The 13,502-nt window shown below is 42.8% G+C and overlaps 1 protein-coding gene across 1 annotated transcript in view; it reads left to right on the top strand.

Annotated features, from left to right (window-relative positions):
* The first annotated feature begins 1,635 nt into the window (after window positions 1-1,635).
* The window catches only part of LOC311226985 (glycogen synthase kinase-3 beta-like), a 28,387-nt gene continuing 16,520 nt past the window's right edge, over window positions 1,636-13,502 (top strand). The window contains exons 1-2 of the mRNA XM_084312470.1: window positions 1,636-1,995; window positions 12,852-12,937. Of these exons, the coding sequence (XP_084168596.1) occupies window positions 1,809-1,995; window positions 12,852-12,937 (273 nt within the window). The 5' untranslated portion in view covers window positions 1,636-1,808. The remainder of the gene's footprint in view (window positions 1,996-12,851; window positions 12,938-13,502) is intronic.

Genomic DNA, 13,502 nt, shown 5'->3' with positions numbered 1-13,502 from the left:
TATATTGTTTTTACTTTTGTTTAACTGTGTTAATAAATAAATAAATACAAATAGATAGATAGATTGTAAGTATTGGTATAAAATCATATGAATCTGATAGATAGATATTTATTCTGTAGTGTGGTAGTGAAAGGGTTAAATGGCCCATATTGTAGAAAGGGAGGTTTATTTATATATTATAAAGCATGAATGAAAGATAAATGATAAATGAAAGATCTTTGCATTCATATAGCGCTTTTCTAGACACACTCAAAGCGCTTTTTACAATGTAAATTGCCTCCACCACTGTAGCACCCAACCTTGGGCTATGGCTGCCATACACATCAACATCACACTACACAATGGCTGAAAGGCTCAAGAGACAGGGATTGATGTCGGCCAATTAAGGGGGGCGTGGGGATGATTAGGTGGCCTTGATGTCAGAGACCTGATTGGGAATTTGGCCAGGAACGTCAGAGAACCTGCTACTCTTTGCGAGAAGATGCTCTGGGTTCTTTAACGACCAAATTCAGTCAGGACCTCAGTTTAACGTATCATCTGAAGGTGAAATTGTATGCAGGCAGTGTGCTGAAACGTGTCTGTTTGTTGGTTTGCTGCCCATGCAATAACATTTCTATAGGGACATGTTCTGTGTGCTTGTAATTTCTTCCATATTATTATGTTTCAGGCAACAACACCACACAAGTGGAAAGATTCATATTTTTCAACCATTTTAACAACCATTATGTATCAACACCATCACTTGATATTAGAATGATTTGGAATTATAAAATGAATGTACACCATTTGAAGTAAGGTCGAACAGCAGCATCTCATTGGCCACAGTTGTCATTTAATAATAATCACCTGCTACTGTATTTGATTACTGTTGTTTGTGACCAAGATGTCTGCGATCAAATAAGTATAGAGATGCTGCTAAATGGAATGGTTAAAATGCCCAAATTTTGTCCAACGATGTTGGAAGAAACAATAACTGCTGCTATGTGAAGTGTTGTTGATATATGATTTTTTCTTTTTTCTTTTTATAATTTGGTGTCTTATTACTGGATCTTATAAACAAGTCAAAGTGTAAGTAAGTTTTCACATACTGAAATTATATTAAATAATTATTATTTTCTTTCAAAAGTGGTTACTACCCAAATACTCCTGATACACAAAAATGTCTGATACACAAACAACTGTTGTCGGCTTTACCTCCTCCAATGTACAGTTTCTACGTCAAATGTATATACTCTCTTTTTTAAACTCTTTTTGTATCACAAACAGTACTGTATTGTAAATCTGGTATGTCATAAATGTATAGATGTAGCAGTACTGTAAATCTGGTATGTCATGTATGTCATAAATGTTATGATGAATTGAAAATGGGGGACCCTGATGTAAACAAGACTAAAGTCTTTCTCTGGTCTGCATCCCCTTAACAATTGTGTGTATTGAGCTGTACTGTACCCATTCTGCAATCTGTTAATAAAGTTATCAATCAATCAATCAATCAATCAATCAATCAATCAATCAATCAATCAATCAGCTAACAGCTACCGTTGACTCCAACTACATTTCCCAGACGGCATTGCGATCTGTCAGTTTCTAGTGTGTCTACCAGAGCTAGCAACCCACACAGCCAGCCATCCAGCCCAGCAGCAGCGAGCACACAGCGCTCGGGAGGAGGACTACTCAACGGGAGCGCGGTATCTGCCCGACTTTCCTTCCACGATTATTAGATATCAAGGAGGAGGCACACTTGGAAATCAACTTGGCCCAAAACAGTGCCTCACAAGCCCGCCGCCGCGCGACCCCTTCACAGAGATATGAGCGGCAGCGGGCGGCCCAGAACCAGCTCGTTCGCTGAGCCGCAAGGTGTTCCGGGAGGAGGAGCCGCCGCAGCGTCCGCCGGATCAGCCGCTGCCGTGGGGAGCAGCACAGGAAAGTCCGGGGTCCCGCAGCAGGCCTCGGGCAGCAGCTCGTCAGGAGGATGTTCGAACCTAAAGCTGGCCAGTATGTTGTTATTATTGCAAAATAGCTTATATATTTTTAAAGAGTATGTGTTTATGCTCTAAAATTGCATGTTATCTTGGAATGTATCCATGTCAATAAATACCAGTGTTGTATAAGCTGAAAATCTGAACAGAGCAAAGTTGCATTGCCCCGTTAACGTAGCTGGCTAGCTAACGTTAGCTTAGCGTTGGGGGGGCTACGGTAGCTAACGTTAGCCCACTTGTTTTGCATGTTTCTCTCGATTCTTTTAGGCTAACGTTACAATTATGTAAATGTCACTGCTAACTCTAGATGCGAACTTACCTAATGTTACCGTTTTTTATATAAAGGGTCTATTTTGCTTCATTATATCATGTACGCAAACCTGGGTGGGAATGTTTCACTCTGTTGTTCCAACACTGGCATGCCAAACTGGATAACAGATACTCATCAACACTGCATTCAAAGTATTTGAATATTCAGCTGATCGTCGGCTTGTCAGACCTGTTTTGACAAGCCTGAAAACGAGATAAAGTAGTCGTTTCACAAGGTCAGCACTCAGTGAGGTTGGGTTTAGCAGCAGGTGGCTGATGCCTGTAGGATGCAAGAGACGAGCACATCTTGCTGCACACGTCTTGGCTGTTGGATGCTATTCATAGTATTCGATGATGCAGACATCTTGGGTCGTAAACAACAGGTGATTGTCACACAAAACTGCAGGTGCTTATCATTAAATGAGAATACTACTATGAATACACTGAGTTTTTTTTCTGTCAAATGGCTTGTATGTCTCAGTATCACCATGGTGACAGATATTAGATGTCTCAGAATAGCGTGTGTGTTATCACATGATCTTATCATCCATTAGCAGGGGGTGGTGTACAACGTTGATACTGTATTAGAGCCTGCATAGTACTGTAGGAGGTCAAGCCTAGTCCAAGACGGTTAAACCGGGTGCGCTTTTTCTGTGGTGTCCCCATCAATGTTCTCCAGAGTAGCCGTGCCTGAAGCCTTTTAAAGGAAAACTCCAACATTTTGGGAAATTAGCTTATTTGCCATCTACCCTGGAGTTAGACAAGAAGATGCATACCTTTTTTCTTCTCTGTGCATGCAGTAGGAGTAGGAAGACTCGCACCGTTAGCCTAGCTTAGCGTCAGTCACTGGAAGTAGGTTCCTCCATTATCCTAGTTCCCAACGTTTTCCTACTGCATGCACAGAGAAGAAAAAGGTATGCATCTTGTCTAACTCCAGGGTTCCCAAAATGTAGGTTCCTCCATTACCATTAGCCTTCAACGTCTTCCTACTCCTACTGCATGCACAGAGAAGAAAAGGGTATGTATCTTCTTGTCTAACTCCAGGGTAGATGGCAAATAAGCTAATTTCCCAAAATGTTGGAGTTTTCCTTTAAGCCTAAATATTTGACTTGGGGCTTTGGTACTCTTTCAGCTGTCTGCCATTGGTCTCACATGTCTGGAGAGAACTGGACCCAGATCCATTTGTAACATGCATACACCCCCCCCCCCCCCCCCCATACTATGTTGTTGTAAATAATGTGCTTCACGAGTCGAGGTGCGATTTTTGTTTTTCTGGGTGTAGGCCCGAAGAACAAGGCATGACACTAACTACTAGTGGCTGGTGGTTTAATAAATTAAATTGGTCTCCTACTTGCGTTTGTCAAAATGGAAGGTACCGGTTTTAACAAACCTAACAGACAGAAACCATTTTAGCTGACCTACCTGCAGGCGGCCGGTGTCAATTAATTTCACAGCTTGGTAAACTAGGAGGAGCTGACGTGGCAGCTGCTAAAAGTGGCTCAGGAGGTAGAGTGGTCTAGAGACAGTGGCTCAGGAGGTAGAGCGGTCTAGAGACAGTGGCTCAGGAGGTAGAGCGGTCTAGAGACAGTGGCTCAGGAGGTAGAGCGGTCTAGAGACAGTGGTTCAGGAGGTAGAGCGGTCTAGAGACAGTGGCTCAGGAGGTAGAGCAGTCTAGAGACAGTGTCTCAGGAGGTAGAGCGGTCTAGAGACAGTGTCTCAGGAGGTAGAGCGGTCTAGAGACAGTGGCTCAGGAGGTAGAGCGGTCTAGAGACAGTGGCTCAAGAGGTAGAGCGGTCTAGAGACAGTGGCTCAGGAGGTAGAGCGGTCTAGAGACAGTGGCTCAGGAGGTAGAGCGGTCTAGAGACAGTGGTTCAGGAGGTAGAGCGGTCTAGAGACAGTGGCTCAGGAGGTAGAGCAGTCTAGAGACCGTGGCTCAGGAGGTAGAGCGGTCTAGAGACAGTGGCTCAGGAGGTAGAGCGGTCTAGAGACCGTGGCTCAGGAGGTAGAGCGGTCTAGAGACAGTGGTTCAGGAGGTAGAGCGGTCTAGAGACAGTGGCTCAGGAGGTAAAGCGGTCTAGAGACAGTGGCTCAGGAGGTAGAGTGGTCTAGAGACAGTGGCTCAGGAGGTAGAGTGGTCTAGAGACGGTGGCTCAGGAGGTAGAGCGGTCTAGAGACAGTGGCTCAGGAGGTAGAGCGGTCTAGAGACAGTGGCTCAGGAGGTAGAGCGGTCTAGAGACAGTGGCTCAGGAGGTAGAGTGGTCTAGAGAGTGGCTCAGGAGGTAGAGCACTCTGGAGACAGTTGCTGTCCTGGTAATCGGAAGGTTCTCGGTTAAATTCCGGCTCCTCCCGGCAGCGTAACAGAGACTGCCCTGTCACTTAACCCCTCACTGCTCCCAGTAGGTTGGCAGTGCACCTTGCATGGTTGCCTCTGCCGCCGGTGTATGAATGGCTGAGTAAATGTGAGGCATACGTTTAGTTTATTTATTTAGCACATTATTTAAAAACAGTGCTAGGAGGGAACAAAGCCCAAAGGGTTTGTACAAAGTTTCACTCCCGTCCCATCAATGTCCATAATCAAATATGAACGAAATACATGTAAACATGGTCAAGAAAAGAAACTCAAAACAAGATCAGAGACATAAGGCAAACACTATAACGAAAACATTTAAGTTAGACACGGATAGATATCATGAAATATTTTATATAAAAGCGCTATATTATAAATGCAGTCCATTCACCATGACGTACCGCAGCTTGTTTTCCCATTCCTGTGACAGGGGGAGGGAACAAGCAAGGGCACATAGAAAGGGACCATGTTTTTGGAATGACCCAATCCGAACGACTCGCCCACTCATCTCTATATGGAAGACATTTACGTGAGCGCACGTGCACGTTGGTGGGCATTTGTGTTCGTGCTCACGTGCATCTACACACGTGTGCCTGTGTACAGACGTATTTACATGCATCTGTGTGTTCGTGTCGGGGGAATGAATCCCACTTTATCGTCTCAGTCTGGGAACTCTGTGACCCGGTCACTCGGTAGGCCTCACTGTTCCAACACCGGTTCAACTGTAACAGATATGGCCAACGGGCCTATTGGATGACCATTCGACTTTTGTTGCTAAGGACAGGTTACTGTGTGTGTGTGTGTGTGTGTGTGTGTGTGTGTGTGGACACACACAGACATTACATGTAGACTGGTTTTAACTGTACTGTAGGAATAAGAGCAAAGCAAGCTTGTTTAGTAAACAAAGTGTCAAGTATCAGGTTGGCTGATTTTTAAGAGTTATTGATAGGAGCATAGTCACAGGGGAGATACAGTTATGGTAAATAGCTGACTAAAGGCTGTTTCATTGCATAAGCGGTAGAGGTGGACGGTTGGGTAGGTAGGTGTACTCATCGTTGCCACATGATCCTCCTCAGGCAGCCCTGTTCCTGTTTTGAGTAATGATTCACTCTTTAGCCTGTAGCCGATCGTTGCTGTTGCATATGCGAACATGCAACCGACTTTGTGTGTTGTTTTTTTTCGTTTTTATTTTAATTCATAGTTTAGGCTACACACACTTCTTCTACATGCTGCAATATTTACTTCACCCAAGAACACCATACGTTCATAAATGTATGGTTTTGAGTATGGGGAAAGGGTTATTTTTCCTGAAGTGCATTTAACAAGATTTTAAAACAGGATTTGATAGTGAAACTGTACATAAATCCAAAACGTTTGTATTAGGGATGCCCCGATCGATCGGCCAGCGATCGGTATCGGCCGATATTCAGTATAAATATGAGATTGGTGATAATGCTTTATTTTTGCCGATCGTCAAAACCGATCGAAAAACATGATCCAATTCTTAGCGGAGATCTCACTGCTGACTTCTCTCAGGCCATGGTTAGACTGGTGTTTTTGTGGCGTTTTTTTTATACGTTTTTGAATACGTTTCATGTCCCTATTACACAGAAATGCGTTTTTTGGCGTTTTTTTGTGGATACGGCTGAAACGCTAAATTGTGTTTGCGTTTTGGAGAACCGCTAAAAAACGCGCCGACAACGGCGTGTAGTCTGCATGAGCCGTTGTTGCGAAAACGCCCATGCGCAGTAGATACCATCTGCGTGCCCTTCCGGTGACAACAGAGTGTGTGTGTGTGTGTGTGTGTTTGGGACAGAGGCAGAGCTGTCCCAAATAGCTGCAGCTACCATGTGTTGTCAAGTTATTGTTATAAGGATCCCAGTCCAAGCTACAACAGTCTGCATTCCCTTAACAATTGTTTGTATTGAGCCGTATTGTATTGTACCCATATGCAATATGTTAAATAAAGTCTACATCCATTCATTCTGCTAGCATTACCGATTGCATGAGCAGCTGGCTAACGTGAGCTATCAGATCCTGTTAGCTCAAAGCTCCTCTTTCAACTTAACAAGCATTAAACAAAATGGCCCAGTCATCTATTCACCTTTGTTTAATACACACAGCGTTGTCTCTAATGTTATCTAACTACTGATAGCTCTCGATATCATCAGTTTGGTGCTGGCTAAATAGCGTGAGCTAACGTTAGCTTCTAGCCACAATGCTATACTGTTATAATGGCATACTCCATTGACGTTAGCATGCAGCTAACAATGCTACCGATCTGTTTTTAGACTAAACTATCCGCTCTTGGTGGTCACTTGTGTTGATGTTAGTTTTGTTTAATCAACAAATGACAGGCAGAACACACAGTGAATGTATCCGTTTTGTTGATTGCACTTTTATTAGGCTTTGCTGAAAAAGAATTGCTGCATTGAGTAAATAGGCAAGATGGTGGCGCCCATAGGCGTCTGCCTTGTTGACATTTTCTTTGCTGGAGCTACCAGGAAGTGTATTGGCACATTCAAGTTCTGATTGGTTGAAATTGCCTTCATGTTCGCCACCTACTGCCACCTACTGCTTTGGCAGTGTACTACATCAGTGTGCTCAGGTGACAAAAACAAAAAAAAAAACAAAGTGTGACTCGAGGCGCAGGACGTCGCGGCGAAACGCGTATGACAATGAAACGAAAATGAAACGAAAGGTGTAACCGCAGCCTCAGACACACGGCTGCCTGCAGCGTACGGCCCCTCCTCCCCGGCCCCTCCCGCACTCGTGTAAACAAGAGGCTCACTATGCCTCGCAGTCTGCTATAGTCTGGTGCATGCGATGTGAGCTAACGTTGGCTACCTACCGAGCTAACGTTACTGTTTAAACTAAATGACCCAGTGACTACATGAGGCATTGTCTAACGCAGGGTTAGAAATTAACATTTTTTTTCAAGGGCTTTTTTTGCCCCCCTTAATTGCTTTTCGGGGGCTTTTTTTGTATTTCGGGGGCACAACATTTTTATAATGAAAATTAACATAAAGATTATAAAACATTGTTGACACTTTTTTTTACAGTCTTCGTCCCTATGTTTGATAACGTAATGTTAATGTCTCCATATATAGGGCTCTACGCTAACCTTTTTCCCAAGGAGCACATGTGCTCCTGAATAAAATGTTAATAAATAAAATCTAAATACAAATTTAGGAGCACACAGAAATTTAGGAGCACAGTGACAATTGTTCAAGTAACACACACACACACACACACACACACACACACACACACGATGTGTGACATCATGGCTTGGTTTCATGTTTTGAGGTACCTTCAATTATCTGTAAATAATACATACATACTCTATCTAAATAGATTACATATTATTGTCCCTGAGTGAGGGCAAGTTGTGTTGTTGTCTTGATATAATAACCGGTTGCCTCTGGATCAATGAATGTCTAATATTGAATAATATTATTAGATATTTTATTTTTAACATCCCTAATTCCAACAGTCAAGAGGCTTGTTTCAAATTGATGAAAAACCCCACACACGCAACGTTTGTGAGTATAGGCTCTGGCCAGGTCGATCAATGAAATACGTTGCGCGCTCAGCGCTGTGGAATGAAGGAAATGCGCATAGGGATCGGATTTGGATGTTATTCTTTTGGAGTTGTGTTACAAATGGAATGGTCTTTCCCCGCCGAACACAAGTTACTTAACGTTACACAGCCAGGTCGCGCTATGCAGATGCTTAGCTTGCTAACGTTAAGATAGCAGTGTAATGCTTGATAAGAGCAGAGCGCTCTCTCTGTGTTCGCAGCACCTCTCAAGTGCCTGGTAGCATCTCCCTGTAACACGCAGCGGGCCCCGCCTCCCTCCTCCTTGGAACAAACATTCCACCCAAAAACTGAATTTCAGTCCAGTTTCAATCTGAACTATTAACAGCGGAGCTGTTTTGTAATTCTTCATAATCACTCGTCTGTCTCCACACTGCAAGTAAATGATTTTTCCGCTTTGCACACACACATATTATTAGGGGCAATACGAGGGAAATGCTCGCACTGTAGAGCATATATATAATTATATATATAATTAGTAAACTGTCGGGGGCTTTTTTTGCCCCCCTTAACTGATATTCGGGGGCATTTGGTCAATTTTCGAGGGCATTTTGCCCCAAGCCCCCGTTAATTTCGAACCCTGGTCTAACGTTATCTAGCTGGCTAGCTACTGATGGCTCCAGCAATAGTCGAGTGCATGATAAGTTACCTCCGTTGACTCTGTAGCTCGGTAGTTCACTGAGGCGTTGTCTTAACGTTATCTTGCCGGCTATCAGTAGCTACAGATAGCTCCTGATATCAATGTCTTATAACATTGATTTGATGCGTATTTGAGCTGAGGGCATGCTGAATGTGATCTGACCAAAGCACAGTATACCAATAGGGTCCAGCTGCAGCGCCGGAGAATCCTGGCCGTAGCTGGAGGCTACTCGAGTACACACAGACAGTGGAGGTGTTTGCAGATAGCGAGCATTTTGACTTGTTGCGTGGTGGCGATGTCTCGCAGATAATACAACTACAAGTACAAGTCTAATTATATAATATATATATTTTATTAAAAATAAAATTATATAAAATAATTTATTTTGAATTTTTTAATCAAAAACGATCGGATCGGTATCGGCCGACATGGCTCAAGACGATCGGTGATCGGTATCGGTGGCAAAAAACGTGATCGGGGCATCCCTAGTTTATATTATTCATAACCTGTTAATTTATGTAAGCGTCTTCGGATGACGAGCAAACAAAGTCTATATCTCTCATCCTCAGTCAGAAAGCGGATCAAACTGACCAGCATATCATCTTGATTTTGAGATTTAAAAAAATCTCCAGTTTCAAAGCATTATTGAGCAAAAGATGAACTATTTAATGAATTATGACCACTTAATAATGGTTTCATACAGGCTAAAACACTGCGAGAAGCACACATTTAATATAATGTAGGACTTTGCTGCAGTCCCAGAGGCACGCTGTCCCTTTTGGAACATAATGGGCCTAGCAAACTCGCTCAAATCTTGATGAGACAAATGCCTTGTGTGTCTTGTCCTTGGTCGGCAATGAAATTTGAAGAGAATGAAGGTAACACAGATGTACATCATATCCACAACCCATGCGTTTTTATTTAACAAACATCGTACAGTCAGATACTATCTGCGTGTGTTCGGACATGAGTGCAGTTTGTAATTATGCAGACTAGGGTGCTGGGAGGGTAAACTCTATAATATAATAATTTGAATGTTTGCGTTTGAATGTGCGGTTAAGACCAAAAGTCTGTCCGAAAGGGGCTATGGCGTATTATCATATTTACCTTAGTAATTATAAATGAAAAGATAATTGCACACATACTGCATTCTCTGTCGTGTTCCCTCAATTAAAGGGGTACAAAATGAAACCCGCTTATGCACTGAAGGAATGTTAACATACTGATATGGGCAAAATTAGGTCTGTGAGAGATTCATAATCTGTAAATTTTCAGTTTATCGCCCAGCCCTACCCTGTTTTGCTATACAGTTTGACTGTCAACAAGGAGTAGCCTTGTTAGTGGGTTTAGGCATCGATCACATTATAAAACAAGGCTTTTGTGTACAGTAGGGCTGGGTATTGGCACTGATGTTGATTTAATTAGGCTTGATATTGATTGAATTAGCCTATTTCCATAGTAACTCAGCGCAAAACAAACTAAAGACACAGGACGGGAGGCAAAAAAAAAATTTCTGACATGCTCTGCAAATCTTCATACATTCACTGAAAAAAGGCATAGATTAAAAGGGATTCTAAAGATCGATACCGGATCATTCAAACAAATACCAATACCAAAAGGTACTTGATGGCCCCCGTTTTCCCCCGTCCTGCTTTAATTAGTTACTTGTCTCAAATATTAACACATTGCCTTCTCATTCCTTGGAGGTTACATACAGTTGACATTCATTCACTAGGCCTCCATTAGTTTAATTATTCTAATGGCCAGTGGAGGGATGAGCCAGGCTAGCTACAGTAAATATCCTGGGTTGAATGTCAAGGGATTAGTTTAGTCTTTCTTCTTGCCCAGGAGACTAGGATCCCCTTTTTAAAAACCCTTGTGTTCACAGTGCTTGATTTGAAATGAAAGTACACGTTCCAAGGTTTAAACAATAAATAAATAAGTCATATTAGCCAGCAAGAAACATGAAGGATCTGAAGACATCCCAATGGTTAATGTGGATGTAATGGTGAAATGGTGTTCAATGTTTAAATGTGTCACTCCTTAACTCAATCAGCGCCAGACCCGAGGAAAGTCGGGTTAACTCGCCCAACCGTTCAGCGCCAGGCCAGAGTATGGTCGGGTTTTCATCGTTATTTCTTTTATTCTATATTTTTATTCATTTCTCTCATGGACCTCGGGGTTACCATAGGGAACCACTCTGAGATCGCTAGAGTGCAATACAGGCCGCATCCTGATAGTTGGCAGTATCGCCCACCCTTCGAAACCTTTTCTTCACACCCAGTGTTACGTTTAATTCACTCCGGGCGCAGTTTTGTTGGTCAGGCGAGTCTAGTGGTTCACTCTATGGCATTAAAACGTGTCCAATGCCCCCGATGCATGTGTTGTGGTGGATTATGTTGGCGACACGGTGGACACCAATACTGGAAATCGCGATCAGACAATTGGAATATTCTTTTTGGGGTACCTCCTAGTGAAGGTAAGGACTATATGACATCAATCCTGCTTTGATCCAACCATGATTTCACATTGATCGTTGCGACCATGTGTAACGTACTCCACAACGTATGCCGTTGGTTACGATCAAAGCATCAAAAAACGACCCCCCCCCCCCCCCCTCCTTTCATGCATTCATGATGAAACATAATACCTATTATATACATTTGATTTGGAAATAGTAGCGTGTCCAGGCGAGCAACGCCAACGCTTTTAGTCAAATTCATGTATTTCTCCATAGCGCTGTTCTATGGAATTAGCCAGGATCACTCTGAAACTATACTTATATTCACCACGGTATAACACGCGAACGTATACATGAGAAAATTAATTCTTTTTCACATATTGAACGATGGATAGTTGATGTCAAATGAGCCATAGTATTGTATCCATAGCTATAATATAGAATATGGATATAGCCCTGCAAACACCGCCACGCATTCCTATCTCTTAGAGCGGTGGCGTAGTAGGAACAAAGATGCTCTAGGCCTGCGGCGCTGAATGAGTTAAGGCCGAGATATGCTTCAATGTCGGCCGTTGCCGATATTTCGCTTGTCTGAGCTAGACCGACATACTTCCACATAGGGCTGCACGATTCTAGCTAAAATGTGAATCACGATTTTCTCTCTAAGAATTGAGATTGCGATTCTCTCACACGATTCTTATTTTGTCAACATTTAAAAGTTTAAAAAAAAAAAAGTGTTTTTCTATCATCATAATTTAGAAAGGAGATCACATAGGTCTATGAATCGAGATCGATTTTTTTTTCGATTAATCGTGCAGCCCTTCCACATCAGTTCAACGATCTTCCATTTAACGAGCTGTTACATCTTTGGCCAGCTGCATGTAGACTTGCGGGAGCTCGGTAGGCTCGCCACAACCTTCGCAACCACTTTGATGACTTGATAATTAGGCATTAGGATTAGCAGAAATTATATTGACATTCCAGGCATTGAGCCAAGATGCAGGTTGTTAGCTACACACAATGAGAAGTTAAAGAAGCAATAGGCGGCCGTTGATTTTGGGCAGAACTTATTTTCAAATCCTTAAGCCGAATTCGACAACTCCCTTCCTTCACATCAGGCCTCCAAAGCCACACCCCGCTAGGTAGCTAGCAGGCTATGTGTTAGCAGCAGGCCTTTGTGTAGCGCACAAGGCACAACTGTTGTGCACATAACAAGCATGCATGTCACAAGAGGGTTTGATAGACGGCTCGCTGGTTCCAATCATTTGACTTGGTCGTTAGTTTGATTGGATGTCGTTGTTTTAGCTCCTGCCTCTTACCGGAACAACCCTTTTTTTCATTTTGGTGTCAAACATCTTGTTTCTTTGAGTACTATCGATTAGTACTGTCGAGATATAATAAGACATCTAAAATGTTCGGCGTATGGCTTAATGATTGTATCATGTATGACGTCATCATGCCCATTGTATCTTAATATCTCTGACCTGATATAATTTACCTTGTGTGTTGCCAAGGAGACAGTGGGAAGGTGACAACGGTGGTGGCCACGCCCGGCCAGGGGCCAGACCGCCCACAGGAAGTTGCTTACACCGACATCAAGGTGAGCAAGGCCCAAAAAAAAACATGTAAGGGTTTCGGACGGTGTTGTGAAAGGCCCCTTTTGCACCAGACCCACAGAAGACTTGAGCACCGCTTTTGTGTGCTTCACACATCAGTGCCCGTGTCAATCAATATCTCTGTTCAGACCAGCTGTGGTTTGCGGGGCAGTTGCGTGGTCATATCCACCTCAGATTTCTGTTGCCGATTTGCTATTGAAAGTAGATGTAAATAGCAGGGTATCTGCAGGGTATCTGCCTTTTATTTAAGGCATTAAAAGGTATTAAAAAGTCTTACATTTCATGGAACGCGCACGAGCTGCAAGTGCAGCCACCAGTTCAGTGTTGCTATCTTGTTGTTGTTGTTTTTTTTGTATTTGCTAGTGTGGTCATGAAATTTGTATAACATCTTGCTCCAAGTGGTATTAAAAAGGTCTTAAAAGTCTTAAATTGAACTTAATGATACCTGCAGATACCCTGAATAGGCTATTTAGTACTAGCATGTCTAGCTTTATGTGGGGACCATGCAACCATTCAGGGAAAGAAGAACTATCAAATATATGAGGAGGC

Source organism: Notolepis coatsorum, assembly GCF_963971535.1.
Source record: "Notolepis coatsorum genome assembly, chromosome: 4".
Classification (NCBI taxonomy): domain Eukaryota; kingdom Metazoa; phylum Chordata; class Actinopteri; order Aulopiformes; family Paralepididae; genus Notolepis; species Notolepis coatsorum.
The sequence above is the reverse complement of the archived record's forward strand: the minus strand, read 5'-3'. Positions and strand labels throughout refer to the sequence as shown.